We start from the raw sequence: 20,654 nt of genomic DNA, 5'->3' as shown, positions 1-20,654 counted from the left end.
GCGTCATGCATGCTCACAGTTCAGTCTGTGCTGACAGTGTTTTCCCACAGCCAACGCTACTGTGTATTTACACATTACACACATTCTAATAGCACAGCACCTGCAGGACCACCTTTACGCAAGCATTAGGAGGCACTGCTCAACAACTTTTGTGGCTGGCGCAGGTAGAAAGCATCCTGATGCTTTCCTTTCGTTCAAGTGATCGGTGCTTGGATTGTGTCACAGCAGGAAGTACCGCAAAGGGAATTGCCGGCCCGGAGTCGCTGCCGGGAGCTGCAGCGCGGTACCCTGGCACGGAGCCGCAGGGAGCTCTGCCAGTCCTGCGGGGCCTCCGCCGCCTTGCCCTGCCCGCCCCACCGCGGGGCTGCGGCCCGACCCCAGAGCCCAGTTCACCGTGCGCGGCCGGACGGCGCCGGGCTCTCCTAACAACCGCCGTCGGGGTCTCCTCTCGCTGCGGGTCGAGCCCCCCGCGCTCCCGTGCCGGCTCCGGGTGCCGCTCTCCCCTGCGGCCGCCACCACCGCGGGGCGCCCGGAGGCGGCGGGCGACTCCCTGCGGCTCCGCCCGCAGCCCTGCCCGCCGCTCTCCCTCCAACCCTCGGCGGCCGGGCCGGGCGCGCTTCGCTCCCTCCCGCGGCGGGAAGGGGCAGGCTGGGCCGGTTCCTGCCTCCAACTTCCCCCGAGTTTGCTCGGGTTTCCCCCTCCCCGTGGGACCCGCCTCGGCTCCAAGTGTTCCAGGAGGGAGGGAAGGGAACGAAGGGAGGGACGGTGGGAGGGAGGGAAAAGGCGTGTCTTGCCGGGGCTGCCGCCGCCGCCGCTGCCGCTGCTGCCAGAGGCAGATCCGAGATATAAAAGACCTGGCCGGCCGCCGGCCGCCGCTTTAGTCCGTGCCGTGGCGAGAGGCCCGCAGCGGAGCGACAGCAGCTCGGGGCTGGCCGAGGGCAACCCCAATGCGTGGACTATCCGCCGCTGCAGCATGCTGGAGCTACAGTTCAGCTGAAGGGAGTTTGCACACGGCCGGCTGGGCTGGACTGCAGCGCTGCCTTTCCTTATGAAGAAGGCACAAGTGAGTGCGGCCGGGGGGCGGCCGGGAGCGGGGCTGCCGGGCGGGGGCCGACGGAGGTACCTGCGGGCGGGGCGCGGTGAGCGCTGCCGGCTGTGCCCGCGGCTCGGGGCGGCTATCAGCCATCCGGAGCCTGCGGCCGCCGGGCGTGGGGCGGGAGGGAGAACACGGCGCCCGGCCTCCAGGTGAGCCGCTGCGTTGCGAAGCGGACCGGAGGAGGATAATAATAATAATAATAATAATAGTAAGAAAATAAATAAATATTGTCGGGTCTTGTCCTTGGCTCACGTAGAGCGTGGAAAAGTTCCAACAAGCGGGTCGGATAGGTTCCTTTGCTTTTGGGAATTTTGGGAGGCACTCGGAAAAATAATAAATCAGTTGCTTGTGTTAACGCGTGGGCTACGAGGACCGGGTGTGAAAACGCGGAATGATCGGAGGCAGGAGCGCTGAAGCCGCGCCGGGTCCGTGCTGGAGGTTGCCTCCGGCATTCCTCCCTCACCCTCCTCCTCACTCTGCACAGAAGAACTGCTCTGTGCCCTTGCAGCGTTTGTGCCACTATTTATTTATCCAGGTTCTGTGCAGATTGCAACTGCTGCGAGTATTTTAAAAGCAAGGCTAGGGTCAGGAGACAGTGGGAAAGAGTGGAAAAATCATCTCGTAACAAGAAGCGGCTGAGGGGAAGTCTAAAAAGTTTATTGCATCACTCTGCAAGGTGCCCGTGTCCGGGCCCATCTCGCTGGGAGTCGGGTCCCCTCGGTGCTGCGGCGGAGCTCGGAGGGTGCTGTGCAGACGTGCACTCGGCGCAGATCCGGCTGCGGGGCTTCTGCCTCCCCGCCCTCCGTTCTTTAGAAGCAAGATGTGCCTTCCCTGTCTCTTGGCGATTGCCGCATCCCCCCCACACTGGCAACCCAAGGACTTCAGCGTGCAGCCACTGGAAGAGGCATAAGCATTTAAAACGGAGAAGCACCTTGCTAAAGTCTTTTCGGCAGTTAAATGCTTTTTCAAGAAGTGACAGGAGCTAGAAATAATTATTTTTGAAGTGTTTAAATGTCATCTGACCAAAGCACTGGAGAATGGACCTGTACCTAAGGAGGTATTAGTTGCTGACTGGTAGTTTTTGTGATGCTGAAATACAATGAGGTATTATCTGAAACGTTCATTTCTGAATTCTAACAGTGTATCTCCAGTGTTGATGTTCCATTTAGATGACTAAAGGTGCCTTAAACCTCCAAATTGTTGTTTCAGACCTACAGAAACTTGGTTCAATATGCCGAGTAGATTAATGATTGGGATCTCTCACTGAACTGTAAGAGATATGCGTGCAGAGTTGTACGCATTCTGTTGATACTGGAGTAGATAGCAATGAAGTTGTAACACAGCCCACAGAAGCGTGTGCTGGGCTGTTCCTTCAGAGAAGGAAAAAGCTGTTCGGCAATCAAGCAGGGATTTACAAGTGCAACCAGTCAAGCATTTCATTTCCTATGAAAGGTAAACTACTAAAAGCAGCAGAGTACTGGAACAACTTCTCGTCATGGTGGTGAAGCATCTGTCAGCCTTCAAGCAGTTACGCTTCCTGCTTTTTGGAGACACTATCAGACTCTCAGCTTTCCAAAGGACCGTTTCTTTCATTTTAAGGATTAGCAAGCAAACGTGATACCAAATCATTAATCATTCCAGGGGATCAGAACAAGATACTTCAAGAAGACTTTAAATTAAAACCGTGAAGACCCTCGTGCAAAGAGAGAGCAAGTGGTGTGGATACAAGTAGCAGAACTTAAGCACATTGTGGCATTCAGCACATTAAAGTGAACTTTAATCTTTACCCTCTCCTATGGCTACTTTTCCAATTGTCTGGACTGTTAGCTGTCATAGATAAGAGAATAGGATTGGAAAGCAAGAAAAAGAAGTTAACGTTTCTTAACATAAAAATATGTATTTGACCTGATAGAGAAAGTAAGAACTGCTACCTTGTTAAGCCTTGAAAAAATCAATACCTGGGTAGTGCTGGAAATAAGTCGGGGATTTGATGTTTAATGATGTGTTTTATGGGCACAGTATGTAAATAGTGCAGCTGAAGGAGCAACTGAGTCACATGTCAGTGCAGCTGAAGTGCTGAAAGAGAGGAGTCATGCTTAACATTGGAAGTAAATAGGTTGGTCAGTTTATTTACACCAGACTCAGCCTGAAAGACATGGGGAACTGCAGATGCATGTTCCCCAATAATGTCAGTCCCAGAAGGATCATTTCTGAAACTGCACAGTTTAAGTTAATAAATGCTTGATTTAAATATACCAGCATCTCCTACATATATATTAAAGTGGTAATACTCTTAGAAATATGATTAAACATTTAGGGTCCAGTCACACAAATCCTTTTTCAATGGGACTGTTTCCATGAATTAATCTTATTGAAGGATTACTTGTATGAGAGGATTTGCAGGGTATATACTTAGTAATTAAAACTATTATCGGAAGTACGTTTGTCATTTTGCATGCCAGTATTGCAGCACATAAAATACCACTGATGTCTGGATAGCTTTTTATGTTTGAAGTAAGAAAAGGTGACGGAAGCTGCTGTGATACAATCTTGTAAAAACATGTAGCAGGTTTCTGATTTCCCTGTTCTTTGTTTTACTTGAAGTCAATCTAAATAAGATTAAGTTGCTGAGAAATATGCTGTGAGGAGGGGTCAAGCATGGGGCTAACTCAGGCAGCTTTCATTGCTATGAATTGCTTGATATTTGGTTTGGGCACTTGATCTTTAGCCATGAGTTAGATGTACAACTCTCAGAAACCTTACTGTTAGAAGAGCCTTAGACCCGAGTTCAGCTTTTTACCTCTGAATGTGTGCTATTCCAGAAGATAAATAACCTCCTAAGTTGTCCTGTCCAGAGCACATTTGTGTCATGAACTGGGAGCCTCTGTAGTGTTTATTATAAAACAGTACCTGAAAGAAGTGTTAATACGCAAATTACTTATTCCTGTCTGATATCAGCAAGCTATGATAGAAATGCAAGGCAGATATTGATTCATTTGTGCAAGCTTACGGAAACATTATTTTAGTGGAAAGTATCAATTCTGATCTCCAGTCTTTCTTGCTCATTCTATAAGAAAACACGAGGCTCTGTAAGACACTTGCAGCTCATGGTAGGCATAGATCTGCTGCTCATCGGATAGGTCAAGAAGTTTGCTGGAGCCAGGAATATGTTGTGCTATTCACTTTGAGTAATAGACTAAGTAAAGGCTCTTTCCCCTTTTCCCTGGTTTTCATTCTGTTTATGGGAGGCTGTTTTGTGAATACGGCAGCTGGAGAGGACATCTTGGATGGTTTATTCTCCATGAACTGTCATCTGGAAAATAAACAGCTGATAACCCGTAAGACTCAAAGCTAGAGGAATATTTTGTGAGGCATTTGGTGGTTTGTTTCTTTTCCTTTGCCTTCTTGCATCATGTGTCTGCTAGCTTTTATCCCTGTGAACTATGCGGCACTTGGCTTTGTAGTTTAGACTGAGGCCTCTAGCCCAGTCCATTCCAGACTCAGTACTGCTATTGCACAAAAATACAATTTCTCTCCTTTTGTGCAAGAAATTTCAGGCTTTCAGGTACAGCTCCGCTAGCTGACAGTGTCATTCTCCAAATTTTGTTATGCGACTTAATGGTATGCTGGCTCATGTAATCGCCATATTGTACGCGAGTTAAGAGTTGGCAAGGCACAGCCCTTGGCTTAGGGTGGGCAATGCTCAGTATGCAGTATATAAACACAACGCCCATTTATTTGAAGCAAGGAAAGAAAAATCTCCCTACGTAATTCCATTTGAGTGGTGTGGGAGCTGACAGATGAAAACGAAAGCATTTGTTCTCTCCCTGGTCTTCAGTATGCCAAGCCTGAAACTCATCAGCTTTTTAAACACATTGCAAATCCTTGTTTCTCTTTCCCACGCGCTTGTGGACAAAGGAGATGGAACAATGTAAGGTGAGTGAAGAGGTGTTAGTACTCCTCTTTGTTTTGGTGGATCGTCCATTGTTTGCATTGTGCATGGCCTCATATGGGAATCTACAAAGGCAATGTTCAGAGGTACTATCAGTGCTGAAATGAGTGATGGCTGGAAGGTCATAAAATAAGGATTTTTTGCTGGATGATTTTAATTCTTTGCAGTTGTAAATAGTATCAAAGGCTTATGAGACTGAAAACTAAAAGTATGTTACAGTTAAAAAGAAAAAGTAGTGTTAGGTATTTTATTTGATTAAAATAAATAGCATGCACAGTAACTTTGGTTGATGAAAGTGGGTATGCTAATGAAGACATTGTTTCTTCCGTACATCTAAATAAAAGCCAGCTAAGGATTTCAGATTAATGACAACTTTGGATTAAAATAACGCAGGAAATAAATGATCCTCTAGTTTCATATTCTTATCTAATAATCACTAAATGATACATTGTTTTTGTTTGTTGTTTTTTTTTGTTGTTTTTGTTTTTTTTCTGTTTAAACAATATTTAAAACATATAAGGTAGATGGATGGGATAACCATTTTAATTTGTTTAGGAATTTTTTTCTTTATACATATTCTTGCACAGTTGCTGTGCTGAGCAGACTTAAGTTTAGTTGCAAGGTAAAAATAGCATCAAGTTTATGTTGTTACTGCTGGTATTTCCTAATGGAGGCCCTTGTGGTACTCACTCCCAGTACCATAGCTTGGAGTACACTGGTTTGCAAAGTGGCAAGTCCTGAGCTTCCAGATATTCTGTTAACAATTGAAACCATGCTAGACATGAGACATAGTAGTGCAAGGGTAAGGAGCTGCAGAATGGCCTTGCAGGCCCAGTTCAGTGCTCTCTCAATAATCAGAACTCCTGAAGGGTTCTTTCAGTCAGGTCTACCGCAGTCCTGCTAGGCCTACATCTTCACTACTGTTAAGGAGCACCTGTAAATATGTATGAATTTTTTTTGTTTTTATTTTATTTTTCCTCCTCCTCTCTCTCATCTTTGTTGCTGCAAAACTTGATGAACGGAAAAGGTCAGTTTCAGGAAATACCTTCAAAGTCACATTTAGCTCAAGCCCGAAGAACTACCTCTTCTCCTGTTTGTGGTCCAGTGCTGGTATAAGAGTTATTCACATGGTAATATTCTATTGAAGATTTTCTTGGTAACAGGCCAGGTATCTTGGAATTCCCTTACCCATACTGTCTAGGTTTTAGGTTGCAGAGAGAGGGAAATCAGGCAGAGGTGAATGCTGGCAGCCTTGGAGCTGAGGCAGAGCTGAGTTGCAGACTTCAGCATAAACTGATGGGTTATGTTTAGGATGGACTGTCCCAAGAGGGTGAATACGTGGTCTACAGAGATTAACTCTGGGTTTGTGAGCGGTTTTGTTTCAATTTAGATAGTGAAAAAGCTATTTAAAAGAATTTACCTGAACACACCTACTGGAGTGAGATGGACCCAGGTTCACATCATTTCTTGGGTAGGAGCTCAAGTCTTTAAGATGGGTCTAACTATCCAGTATATCTTGTTCAAGCTGTTTTATTTTGTATAAGCAATTATGCACCATGCCAGAGGAGAAGAAGAAAAAAGTTCAAACTCTGAATCTGAAGTGTAAGTTACATTTTGCTCCAAATCTGAATTAGTCCATGCAATGAAGATTTTAATTCTGATGGTCTAAGTCATACTTTAAGACCAAATTAAGTGAGCTGCTAGGTTTATTCCTTCAGTCTCAAAGGTGGCTGACAGATGAGCTAGGAATGTAGGATGGATTACCTTTTAGGCCATAAGGCTAAAATCACAGTTTGTGAATTATGCCAGCCTCTAGACCTCCATTCAGAACAATTTAGGAGTCCACAAATCAAAGTCTGTAAACATCAGTTTTCAGTCCTATCTCTATTTACAGCTTGGTGTTTCTAAGGGTGGCTATCCCTGTACCTGAACCTAACCTCAGCACAATCTTGTTAGCTGTCACAGGGACAATAAATTCTTATCTAGTATTTTCAGCTGGTATGTTGCTTCTCATTCATCCTGCTGCTGGGCTCTATGGACTTCAGCTCACTGACAGCTTAGCTCACAAGTAAATTAAATCCAGTCTTCTCTACCATCTCTTCTATGAAGTATCTAAAATAGTTTTAAGAACCCCAAGCACAGTTTAAGAATTACCTTACATATAAGAAGACTATTTATTGTATGATGGGACCTAAACCCTGCATTTTCTTTGTCTGGGATGTTGGATAGCTCTACTTGATGTGAGCAGGATCACATGCAGTGATGGTCTTTCCTCCAAAATGAACACCTTCCCCCCCCCCCCCCCCCTTTTTTTTTTTTTTCTTTTTTTCTTCTTTTTCTTCACTTGTAACTTTTAGAAGTTGGTAAGGAGTCCAAGTATCTCACCCCATTTAACCCACATACTCATATACACAGGGGAGCTCACACTGTACAGAAGCAGCTGTACATATTAAGTATTCCTTATCCAGATGTCAGTTTACATAAGCACAAACGTACTTGCAGTGCAGATCTAAGGGGGATGTGAACATCTTCTGCATAAGATATTTGAAATTCTGCATGTAATGTGGTCACAGATGAAACTGGGGAATGTCCAGGTTCAGCCTAGTATGATTTGTTCAGAAATACATGTGTAATTCTTTTACAGTAGAGATATAACCTGTGTGTGAACTCACACCATACTTTATGACAGAAGAAATGCAGAGGATAAATGAGTATTTTAATGCAACAGAACCTCATCAGAATAATGATTTATCTGAGCCCTACACTGGATAATCTTAACAGTTTTTGTCAACTGGACCTATGATTTTTTCTTTGTGTGCTATTGTTATCGATTATGGAAAGTGGAATTCACTGACAGATAAAGTTAGTTCTTCATTTTCTGAGGAAGAAACTAATAATTTGTTTTCCCCTTCAAAAAGGGGTTTGAAAAAATAAGTATATTTTATTTCAATGCGGAAGGATGAGGAAAATAATAAACATTTTTCTTTGCTACATTCTACTTGTTAAAAAGCAGCAAACTAATATCTTCCATTTTTGCTTGCAGTGTCATGCATTATCTCTGATGGATTCATAGGTCTCTTTGCTAACACTCTAATTACTTTTGATTTTTTTTTCTTGGCAGTATAAGCCAGATTGTAAAACTGATTTTTGCATGTCCTGACAACGTATTTCCATTTAAAACAGAAAACGAACCCTGTGCGATTCATACAGCAACTGTCTTTATAAGAGTTGCTCTTTACAAAACAATTTACTTGCAATATGTACAGTACATTCTGAAAACTCAGAGTAATGTATTTATGTACAAGGCTCATTATTTCAAAATGTACCTGTAAATTTGGAAGTTTTGGGCTTTGCAGGGAACTGGGCATTTTACTTCCTCCATTTCACGTTGATATAAAGAAATTCCTCACATTTCATAGAGATTTCATAATTGCACATAAAATGGGAGTACTTTGTCAGGATGCTGACATTTTTGTTTGAGCTGAAGTGATCTGAAGGCAGCAGGGATTTGGTTGAGGACAAGGCATGACGCATTTAATTTAACAATATGCTGCATGTATGCATAGAACTTCACTACTGAAAAGAAGTGCTTAGAAATTTAGAGAGGTTAAAATGTACACATGCTAACAGTTTATGGTTAAAAAAAAAATAAAAAATCCTAAGCTCAGACCTCAAATTTCCAGCTTCTATTTGTCAGCTAATTAAGTGAAAAATTTGTCTCTCACATTAAATGTCAGGCAGACAATATTAAGCATTATGTCTTTAAACTGATATAGATCTACACATTGGTTGTTCTTGAAATTTGTTTTTCTTGTACAACACTGAAACACGCAGGAATAGGAACATTAGTCAGCCAAATGAATTTAGGAAGCTTGTATAACACTGCTTGGCACCCTCTTTCGTTTGGATTAAAAAATATGTTCTTGAATAAACAGAGCTTTTTGGTGGTTATTTTAAAAGGGTAAAAAGATCTCCAATATTCGTAATTGCTGTCTTTTTGAAATTACAGTGTTTCAGCAGTGTGTGGATTGCATTTCCATTCTAATGGCAAAAACTATCAGTGCTGCACTTGATGCAAATTTAAATAGCTCTGATGTGTATTATATTCTTTATTTTCAAGGTAATACGAACCTTATTTATAAACTGTAAGTTTAAATGCTGTCACTGAAACTACTTTGATCTTCTTTATTATAATCCCTGGAAAAGAATGTGCCCTAGATGTGCCATGCAGTCTCTAAATCTGTGTCTTTTAAAAATTCTGGCCGTGAACATACTCTGCCCCAAACTGTTTTGATACATTCCTTCACTATTTTTTTCCTTTAATAGTGTAAAACAGGACAGCAGGAGTCCTCTTTTCATGCTACCAAAATAAGAGAAAAACTTGTCTTCTAAAAATCAAGGAGGGGTAGATTCCATTGCCAAGCAAGGTGGTGTACATAATTCCCTGACAATTCACTTCTGCCACAGAAGGAAAAAGAATTTGTCCATTTCCACATATGCAACCAACATTTCTGGAATTACTTTTCTATCATCACGTATTACTACAATTCCAGCTTCTCTCTCCATTCAGACAGAGAACAGTGCTATCCTAATATCTTCAGGCATTTTGACTGGTCTCTGAATGTAAGTCACACAGTCTTAAGCTATATTAAGAACTTAACATAAAAGTTCTGCACTTCTGGAATCCAAAATCCAGAAGTTTTCTCTTTGACTGTACTGTTACCTTCCATTCACTCTAAGCTTCATCTCTAGTAAATGTTTTCTACAAGTTCCTGGCAGTCTGTCAAGTGGTCATTTTTATATCCTATCAGCTTTCTGAGGCCCACTTCAAATATTAATCTTTGAAATAATATCTTTTTACTGTATTTTATTTTGTCTATGAAAATTTAGGATCTCAGGATTAGAATGAATTCCTTGTTCTGTGCTATATACATATATATATATATACACACTGATCTGCTGCTTCTGGAAGTGACACTACTTCTTCCTCCACAAGTTCAAACATTTCCTTACCATATTAAAAAAATCTTTGCTTTTTTTGGAAGAGTCTTATATTTACTGAGATCAAAGGAAATTCCTGTAAACATACTTGTTATCACTTTCTGCTCAACCTCTTAGCTTTATTATGTAACAATATAGGAAATAACTGATTTAGCATTTTAATGTGACATTTAAATCAACTGGAGTGAAATTCTATTCACTTTTTTTTTTTTTTTCCTCATCAGCATATTATTTAAAAGAATCTCTTCTCACATATGGTCTTTAGTGATCAACTAGAGATTTATCGGAAATGATTGTCTGCAGTACTTTTGTTAATTTCACACTGCAACAGAAAGCTATTGACACCTACAAATGGTCTGAGACATATGTAATGTTAATTTGATTGTAGCCTGCTGGTTGATTTATATTGAAACTAACCCCTTGCACTTTGTACCCAAGAATGTTATTTCAGTTTCTACTGAACTGTATCTATTTGAAGTGCTAATTGCCAAACTGTTGTGTGCTTTTTGTCTTTATTTTCTGTGACAGGTTCCTTTTCTTAGTATGTAGGCTCTATTACTTATTTCAGAGTAAATGGCTCAATTCCTGCAAAACTGTGACAATTTTTTTTTTTCTTGTCCATGTTGACAAGTATCTCTTAAGCATACTTGTTGGAAAACTGCATCATCACTTGTGAAAACATCTAACTCAAGTCTTACCCTGGAATTTTAGAGAATAGGAATTGTAGAATTTATATTCTGAAAAGATATCCATTATCTCAATGATGAGATCTTTTCTGTAGGACTCATTGTAGAAGCCAATGAAATTTTGTGGTGGATAAAGTAAATTGATGTCTGTTCTTCAAAAAACACAATTCTAGGAAACATCTAAGAATTGGGTATATAAATAATATAAAATATCATATTAGATCATTTCAATATTCACAGGAGTTTTCCTACAAGAACATCCGTAGGAGACTGCAGCTCAATGTGCTTCACAATTGTTTTACTGTTGAATGTAGATCTCTTTCATTCCCATGAATGATTTTGGCCAAGTGTAAAGCTCTATAACAAGTAAACTCACTAGACAACTGCACTTTTTTTTTTTTTTTTTTTAACCATTCTGAAAATCATCTCTAAAATTAAATAGCTATTCTGTTCCATCATTGCAAATGTTGTGAGAAGACCTACATTTCATCAGTTACTTGCTAAATTCAGAGGTTTGTATTACTGATGTCTTAATTATATATAAAAATTAACGTTAATTGCATGTTGGAAGCATACACGTTTAGTAGACATTTATATTTCTCCAAAATTGTAGAGACATAATGAGTACCAAGTTCTTTTTTTTTCTCAGATTATTTTTCCTCCAGGTATATATGCATTGCCATAGCCCTACCAAGCCACAGACTGACTGACTCAAACTCTTATTTTGTGTGTTTTACTGTACAGGTTTTGTAATTTAAGGAAAGCTTCAAGTGAATCTTCAGGCTTTTGCTTGGGTATTTGTAGTTCTCTCTTGTTAGCATGGTTCAGACAAAAACATCATGGCAATCACTGAATGGCATTTATATTAATTCTGTAGACATAATTCCGTGACAGTGAAGTTATTTGGTATATTCATTGTGTCTCTTTGCTCTAAATGGAAAGGTTCTACCTGCATAAAAATATATATCGGAGGAATGTGTCTGGTCTGACTGGAAACATAGGAGACTGTGGATTTAGCAGTTAGACTGTACAACATAATTGCTGCCCCAATGTCTCTTCACCTGCCTCACTCCACAAAACAAAACCAAGAAGTACCTCCAAAAAACCAAACATGCATACACACAAAACCCAAACACATCAAACCACTTGAATATTAGTTATAGTTTGTGTGGAAGGCTCTAGGATTTATGTCAGGCTATAACTTACAATTTGTGTTAATTTTGCAGTAAAGACAAGAAGTTCATAACTTGGTACAAATAAGTAATCCTGGTTTTTGTGGGTTTTTTTTTTTTTTTTTTGGTTGTTGATGTTTGTTTGTTTCTCAATTTTCTTAAATATACAAAAACTCTTAACTCATTTTCTCATTTTTCATTTCCTCAGAGTTAATGAATATGTCCAGATCTTAAAAAAGTTTTTTTTTCTTAACAGCTTGACTCTATTGTTGTGTTGTCAGTAGCTTTGTATTTAGATCAGTCAATAGTAGGAAGGTAGGAACTCTATATTAAGAGCTCAATAAAAAGAATAGAAAATCATAGCTCCTGTAAAATAATTGATTTTAACGTACGAAGATTCATTGTGTTTCAAAATAGGCGAATAATGAGAAAGTACTGAAGCAAATTACTTAGATTTTCTCTCCGAGAAAAGGTTTAGGAAGAAAACTAACAATCCCTACGTTGTGTCTCTCTGATCATAACCCTGAGGAAAAAATCATGCAGGGACATAAACCAAAGTGTATTGTTAATTTGATGCAGGGCAAAAATTTAAGAGTTAATGTTCTTTAATTGTTAACAGCCTCATATTGTTCAGTCTGGAAGAAGGGTTCACAGATTGATGACAACATGTGCAGACTACATAAATTACTCAGGTTAATTGATATTGAAAGAGATTCTGAGGAACTTTTAAAAGGTTTAGAGAAGATAGAAGAACAGATGGCATGATGGCAAGTGGAGTTCATTGTGTTGAAGTGTAAGGGGGATGCATTTTGGAAAGAATATTTTGAAATAACTAAGTACATTAATAATAGTAGTTTTCATTAGTTGCAAAAAATACTTGCAAGCTCTCTCCTAATGTATCTGTAGTTACACTTGATCAGGGGGAAAAACAACAACAACAACAACAACAAAAAAGGATGAAAATTCTCTTTATTTTACCTGTTGTAGAAGAAATCAGCCAAGATACTGGAATGTAATGGAAGCAAAAAGAAAAAAATAAGAAGCGTAATATTTTTATGATAGTGAGGGACAGCCACCTTAAACAAAGCCCTGGTTGTGCACTGTATAAATAACCAATAGTACTGAAATGGTAGTCCTAAAACGGACAAAAATATTATATGGAAACAATACATATGAGGAGGGGAACAGAAAGCTGAGGGCAAATAACTACTGAGAGAGATGTCTAGAAAGAGTAATAGGCGAGAAGTAGTGGACAGTGATTACTGAATGCAACTGATCTTTTCGTTATTGCAGAAGCAAAGAAATACTTAATATAGTGGGAAGTCAGAAGATACTATAACAGGCTATGCTACCTTCACACTTGTCTGGAAAGCTTTTTGATGGCAGATGTAATGTAACTTGAAGTGCAGCTTGATAGAAGTCAGCCCAAAAGGGTCACTAGTAACAAAAGGAGTAGTTCCAGACTTCTCATCCTTGCACATCTTTTATGCCTCCACTCATTCCTCAGGGATTAGTTTTCTGTCTCTGAGCTGAACTGGCCGGTCACTGATTCTGAATTTACGGACATGGTGAAGGGTCGGATGAATGTCAGAGCAAGAGAAGCTACAGAAAAGGAAATGCTTACAGCTCTCTTACAGCAACAGGGCAGAGCTGTAATATTGCTTCAAACCATCTCATTATCTCCCACTGAATTAAAAATTTTATACACTTAAGTAGGTTAAAAGATGTGGTTACATTAGTTTACACTGTGACTATGAAAGCTTTGTATATTCTAATTCATGCAATTAGGGCGATATTTCTCATACATGCAATATATTCTGTAACTGTGACTGCAAGACTGATTGTGCACAAATCTGACACCTCTTAGTTTCCAAATCTTCCCTCCTTCAATTGTACAAGTCAGTTTTGGCCTAATTTTAAACTCAGTTTCATATAAAACCATCTGCCAAAATTACCATCTGTAACAATTCAGTCTGTAGTTTTGGGAAAAGGAAACCCTTTGAATTATATTGTAAATGAACTCCAATTACTGAAGTAATGACAACTGAGACATTTATACTGAAAGATTTTCTTTCAGCGTGTGACTATGAATGGTTAGAACTCACAAAATTTAATGCAATGCTGACATGTTGCATTGATCTAGCTACTGAGTTTCCACTGAACATCCCTGAAAAATACAGGAATGTATAATATTTCATAATAATTAGGAGAAACACTTAAATCAGTGGGAAATATTACAAAGTATTTCCTCCACTAATTCATAATGAAGAGGAAATGAAAATATACTTGAGTTTTTGATGCAGTGTTGCAGACATTGGCTCCTCACATTACAGGGAAAAAAAAAAAAAAAAAAAAAGATCAGTCCCATCCCCTTACTTTTCGCCATTTTCAATTTACATTCTGAAGTTCTGAAGTGACTTTATATAGTGCTTTGAATTCCTAAGTGGGTCATTTGGGAAATTTGCTTTCTGTAAAACAAATATGTCTCATGGAAGTAATGTAAGAAAACTTTTAAAATTAACAGCGTCACAATACATTTTAATAAAACTTTAGAAAGGAATTGATGATCATTTTATGTGATAAGAAAATGTGCAGTTGGAGAAATAATTGCTTAGATATTTTTGACATATGGAAGTGTTTTCAATTTAGATTGAAAAAAGAAAAAGAAAAAAAAAAAAGCAATTGATCTTACTAATGTCCAAGTTAATGGCTTTAAGACAGGGCATAATGTATTTGTAATTCCAGCTTGCTGAGGTAAATGGCTTATTGCCTTCCCAGTACTTAAATTGTCTTACAAGCATACTTAAATGTTTTGAAGATTAGTTTCTAATTTGATGTGTCAGTTGTCTACAGTCACAGAAGCTGTAACTTCAAGGCATTTGAGATTAACCTCATCCATTGGTGTAGTACTTTAGGTAAATATTCTTTTCCCGAAAGATAGGTATTTAATTTCCTTGTATTCTAATAGCAGTATAAATGTAAGGTTGTGCTATTCGTTCATAGATCACTACCTTAACGCTAGATCTTTCAGTATGGTTTTGATTATGCATAGAAAAGCACCTGATTAAAGTTACACAGGTATTAAAAAGCTGTGTAAGAACTTAATTGTTTGTTTGTTTGTTTTCAAAGTAGAATGATTTGCTAGTAGCATTCATGAGTAAGAGAAATTTGAGTTGAATTCAAGATCTGAAGTTTAAAAAGTTTTTTTCTTTTCTTTTCTTTTCTTTTCTTTTCTTTTCTTTTCTTTTCTTTTCTTTTCTTTTCTTTTCTTTTCTTTTCTTTTCTTTTCTTTTCTTTTCTTTTCTTTTCTCTTCTCTTCTCTTCTCTTCTCTTCTCTTCTCTTCTCTTCTCTTCTCTTCTCTTCTCTTCTCTTCTCTTCTCTTCTCTTCTCTTCTCTTCTCTTCTCTTCTCTTCTCTTCTCTTCTCTTCTCTTCTCTTCTCTTCTCTTCTCTTCTCTTCTCTTCTCTTCTCTTCTCTTCTTTTTTTTTCCAGCCAGAAGATGACTTTCTGGTTTTGTTTTGCTCAGTTTTATTTGGAAACAGCTGAGATAAATTTGCATGAATCTCTTAAACATTTCTCGGAACATTCCTAATGAATACAGCTTAGTTTGTCAGGTTCAGTGATAGGAAGAAGCACAAAACCAAGATCTACTAGAAACTTGAAAATGAATAGATTTAAATAGGTCCAGGGAGAGCATAAGCCTGGCAGTGTCATTTCTGATGGGCTCACTGAAAGTTCATTTGATGAATTTTGACAAATGTGGAATCATATGTTCCAAGTTTTTGAATGATAAAGTTTAAACTTAGACATTTCCCTGGGTGGTATCATGACAGACCTTCTGTTTAGCTAACTACCACATCAAGAAACACTACGTAAATGAAGAAACAACAATAGGATTTTTGTCATGACAAATAAATTCAACATGTTTAAAGTCCGCAGGGTTTTTACTGCCTCTTCTGATAGTTTTAGAAATTTAGCAGCAAAGCCAAATGATGCTGCTTCCATTTTTCACATTTGTTGATTTTTAGCATATTGGCTTTTAAATGGCTTGCCTGCAGGGGCTTTTAATTTTTCTTTCTGAAACATTATCTTCTGGAAACCTCCTGGAGTTTTTGTAAAAAAAACAAAAACAAAAACAAAACCCACAATAACTAAAAAAATTATAAAATTGCTATAGATTTCTGTTTAAAAGTCTGCAGTGGCTGATTATGGGGCCACAGGCCTACTTCATTTTCTAACAACAGGTGGTTTGTTGCAAACAGAACATGAAGTGGAAAGAGTTATTTATTTGTTTTAAAACTCAAGTAATATCTAATATACATTACTACATTAAATTGTCCTCTTGTTATTCACATTTGTAGCATGCTATGTCTTTTTTTGATGTAATGTAGCATCAATTTTACAACCACTCAAGATTGTAAAAGACTATAAAATCCATAAAACTGCTTTTCTAAATTATGAACCATATAGGTACATCATGAATGGGCATTATGGTAAATTTATTGATTAAAAATAATTAGAAAATAATAATAATAGAGTAGAGTAGAAACTAAAGTTTCACTGCAGAAGAACATGACCTGAGCCCAGTTCCTACAGCTGAGATTTGTAATGATACTCCTTCATCCTGCAATAGAATGTTGCAAGAATACTTTTCAGCCTTGTTACATGCTCCAAGGTAATCATGTAGGTTTAGGGTACTACTTGTTAAAGTATATTCTGAATTCTGAAAGAGTATCAGTTTTCATTACTTACATACGTTCAAATGCTTAAGTATCACTGATTATGATGGAAGAAAACAAACAAACAAAGAAACAAAAACAGCAACAAAAGGTGGGAAAAATATTCCCCCAAAGATCCGGATTTGTTGTAATTGCTGTTGGAACATTTCACCACAGGTTTGCCCAAATGTATGATTTATTTATTTATTTATTTATTTTAACTAAATATCTTCTAAATGCAAGTTTAGCTTCTTCAACAACATTTTCCATGGGAGAAATGCATTACATAGTAATTTAAAGTTAGCAACTAAGTCTTAAACTAAGTTCAAAATGAACACTCAATTCTAGTGCACAGGCCTTTTCCAGGCCTTTTTAAATTGTTGCAGGGGCTATTGCCTTGGAATATATCCAAAGAAACTAGCTTTTGTATGAGTAAATTAGGAATACATTTTATGTCAGCTGCTGTTATCAATAGAAGAAACTGCTCTGACTAACAAGGAAAAATCCCATTTAAAAGTTACATGACATAAAGTGTTGATTTTAAGTTGTTAGATCTTCTTCATAAGTAATCACCTGGCTGGGTAGTGCAATTGTAGCAATGATGCTCTGTGAGAGGTAGAATAATTCGCTATTCACATCTGCTGTAGAGAAGAGCCCGTGAAACTAAGGCATTATACAGAATAAATCAATACATTTTGTGATCTTGGAGAAGGTACGATGAAGTGAGTCACATGTTTGTTTTCCAAGAGTCTGGTTTTTTGAAGTTAGGCAGAATAGGGACTCAGAGAATGTTGATCAGAAGAAATAGATCAAGGGAATAAATCAAATAGATACAGGTATAACTGTGTAAGCAAAGCAGCAGTGTTGCTGTGAGAACATACTGATACAAATTGCCATTGGTACGTGCTAACTGGAAAGTACAAGAGTCACCAGAATAGTGAAGATCTGGAATTCAGACAAAAATAGTTTTATAATTGCTTCCATTCCCACTTCTCCACACTTTCTATTTGATATTATCCAGAAAGAACTGTCCTGCTCTGCTCTTTGCTGCCATATCTTCATCTTGAGCTCTGTGTGAAGTATTGGGCACCACAACATAAGAAGGTCAGAAAAATATTAGTGTCTAAAGGAGGACTATAAAGATCGTGAAGGGTCTAGAGGGCAGAATGTATGAACAGTGGTTATCATCCCTTCATTTGTTCAGCTCAGAGAAATGAGAGTGATGGGAGGTCCCAAGGCAGCATATATTTCCTCATGAGGGGAGGAGAGGGACAGCATTAAGCTCTGCTCTCTGGTGACAGTGAAAGGATTTGAGGGAACAGCATGGAGCCATTTCAAGGAACGTTCAGGTTGGAAGTAAGGAAAGGGTCGTTCAGGCAATGGGATGAGCTCTGCAATGCACCAAGCTTGCTAGAGTTGGAAAAGAGAATTTTCAGTGGTCCTGTGTGGAGCCCCGATCTGGACTTGATGACCCTTGTGGGTCCCTTCCCTGATTTGATTACAAACGTCAGCTGTTTGTGATATCAAATGAATGAGGCATCACAGCATTCTACTAGAGTAGTGCCTACCCCAGGAGTTACCTGAGGCACACAGGTGCTTTGATAGCTGACAACTGCCCTGGGGCTATTGCACTCCAGGAGTGCTATTATTATTATTATTATTATTATTATTATTATTATTATTATTATTATTATTACCTGTTGGAAGGACTGTCTAGATCTATCCCTCTATCTTAGAATACAGGTAACCTATTATGATATGCTTGGGCTAACTGGGTGGACTGCAAACTGAACGGATCTGCCTGAAGTTGGTCACAAGATCTTCACAAAGTTACAGGGACTGAGATAAGCTGCTGGAACTCAGTCCTGTGAAAAAAACCATATAATTTATGCAAACAGCTTTCACTGACCCAAACAGTGTTCTTTAATCACATTTAGGCTTGTAATTTTAAGGAAGTAGTACAATTAAGGTAGGTAGATCAAACACACAATCTTAACTGTATTGACATCTAACTTTCTGTCTCTGTTGAACTATAATTATTTCTATTACATTTCTATTAAACTATTTAAGTTTGTGTAAGAATTTTTTTTTTGTTGTTCCCAATTTTCACTTTTCACAAGTTCATACCCTTCAAATTTGTAGTTCACTTCAGTTTCTGACAGTTTGTGTGCACAAAATACTTGTAATCTTTTTTATCTGATATAACTAATTAGCCATTAGGGAGGACAGAGACATTTTAATTATGTACATGAGTTTCATTTTATGCCATGTTTCAAAATCATTAATACTTTCTCTGTACTTGTTTACTACTACCTTACTGTTCTTGAACCACTCACTACTCCTGTATTAGTTATGCTGATCCAAATTCATCACACTTTGTAGCAGAGAGTAAGAATTAAAGATCCTGTAGAAAATGCCTGCAACAGCTCTTCTTTCACTTGCTATTGTTATTATTATTTTATTTTATTTTTTAAACCCTTTCTTCCCTTTTAAGCTTTCTTGTCTGCAGAACTTCTGGTACTTGGCAGAACTAGAATGCCATCTGATGGGAGAAAATCAGTAAATCTTTATATGGACACTGTTAACATAAGCTTCAAAGGCAAAATCCATTTATCATTACCTGTCTCTTGGTAAATTCACTTCCTAGTGTTTGGGAACTAAAGAAAGTGGCTGTCATCCAGGACAGATTTAGGATACAAGGGAACTGCCTGAGTCCCTGATTGTCAAGTGAGATTAAAGAGTGGACAAAATTTGTTATGGAACAGATAATACCTTTTTAAGAGTTAAAGCCAACATTTTTGGAACAGTGAAATATTTTACATTGGTATCCTCAGAGGGATAGGAAACAAATAGTTCACACATTGGAAACACTATCTAATAGTCTAACAAATGTAATTACAAAATACTTGGATTAAACTGATTTTCAGTGGAAACTCTGTAACAATCTTCACTTTTTGCTTATAATGTCCATCTCAGCTCTAGTTGAAACACACAAACCAAAGCACAGCAGGACAGTGCCTTACTAAGTGCAACAACAGCATATTGACTGGAGTAGCCTGCTGCTTCTGCATCTGTCAAGGAGAGATGGAAAGGATAGAGGATGATAGCAATAGGCCTGAGGTTGCAGGAAATGAAGTCTACATCATTCATCATTTTCTCAGAGGAGTAAGACAGCATAACTTAAATGTGTCTATCTCAGGAAAAAAGATGTGCAGAAAGTGAAGAACTTGGGAAAACTTTATCTTCCCGGATGAAGATAGTATATAATGAACAAAAAGTAATCCTATGCTAGCATTTAGGAGGTTTACAACTAGTTTTGTCCCTTGACCTGATTAGTGATTTCTAATTCACTAACAATAACTTTCTAAGTTATTAGAAAGGAACGAGATTTGTAAGCATCTGGATACAGAAAATGGCATTTTCTTTTTGCATGTGACTAGTAGAGTCCAGCAATGCCACCTTGGTTTTCTGCCACAACATGGACCAGAGATACCAGTCTTGTCAGTTGCCATTTCCAGAAGTCACCCACTGGAAAGCCAACAGTCCTGCAAAGGTTAGGGAAAGAGCTTAATGGTTTTAAAAGCTGTGGAAATTCAAATACAGGATGCTGGACAGATGAAATAACTGTGAGAGCATGTGACCCGTTCAGCTCATCTGAGTGTAGAGGGCACCAGTGCTTGCTTACCTTTGTAACACCGAATCATTATTTTCCTTCATATTTACACTGAAATACATTTATATTGCACATTTTAGACATTAGTCAAAATTCTGTAGAAAAGTATTCTGTATTTTGTATGTAACTGAATACATATTCAAATATTTCACATCTAAAATGCTCCACAGCTTACTCTGCAAAAGTAACTGTCCTTCTCAAGCTGCTGTTTAAATCAGAATAAAAGTAAGTTGCATTGATGTTCCCTGATGAATTTTGTTTACTTTTGTCATCATTCTCCCTACTACATCATTGTTGAAACAATGAAGATTAATATCAGTTACTAGAAAAGTATGTATCTGCTTTTTGTAATAATA

General features: G+C 38.4%; 1 protein-coding gene across 2 annotated transcripts in view; it reads left to right on the top strand.

Moving 5' to 3' along the window:
- The first annotated feature begins 828 nt into the window (after positions 1 to 828).
- KITLG (KIT ligand) overlaps positions 829 to 20,654 on the top strand; it is a 56,402-nt gene continuing 36,576 nt past the window's right edge. For both annotated transcript variants that reach the window (XM_015857839.3, XM_015857837.3), the window contains exon 1: positions 829 to 1,063. In XM_015857839.3, coding sequence (XP_015713325.2) covers positions 1,049 to 1,063 — 15 coding nt within the window. In that variant the 5' untranslated portion in view covers positions 829 to 1,048. The remainder of the gene's footprint in view (positions 1,064 to 20,654) is intronic.

This window comes from Coturnix japonica, chromosome 1 (assembly GCF_054131305.1).
Source record: "Coturnix japonica strain WE chromosome 1, WE-NBRP24, whole genome shotgun sequence".
NCBI lineage: Eukaryota > Metazoa > Chordata > Aves > Galliformes > Phasianidae > Coturnix > Coturnix japonica.
The sequence above is the reverse complement of the archived record's forward strand: the minus strand, read 5'-3'. Positions and strand labels throughout refer to the sequence as shown.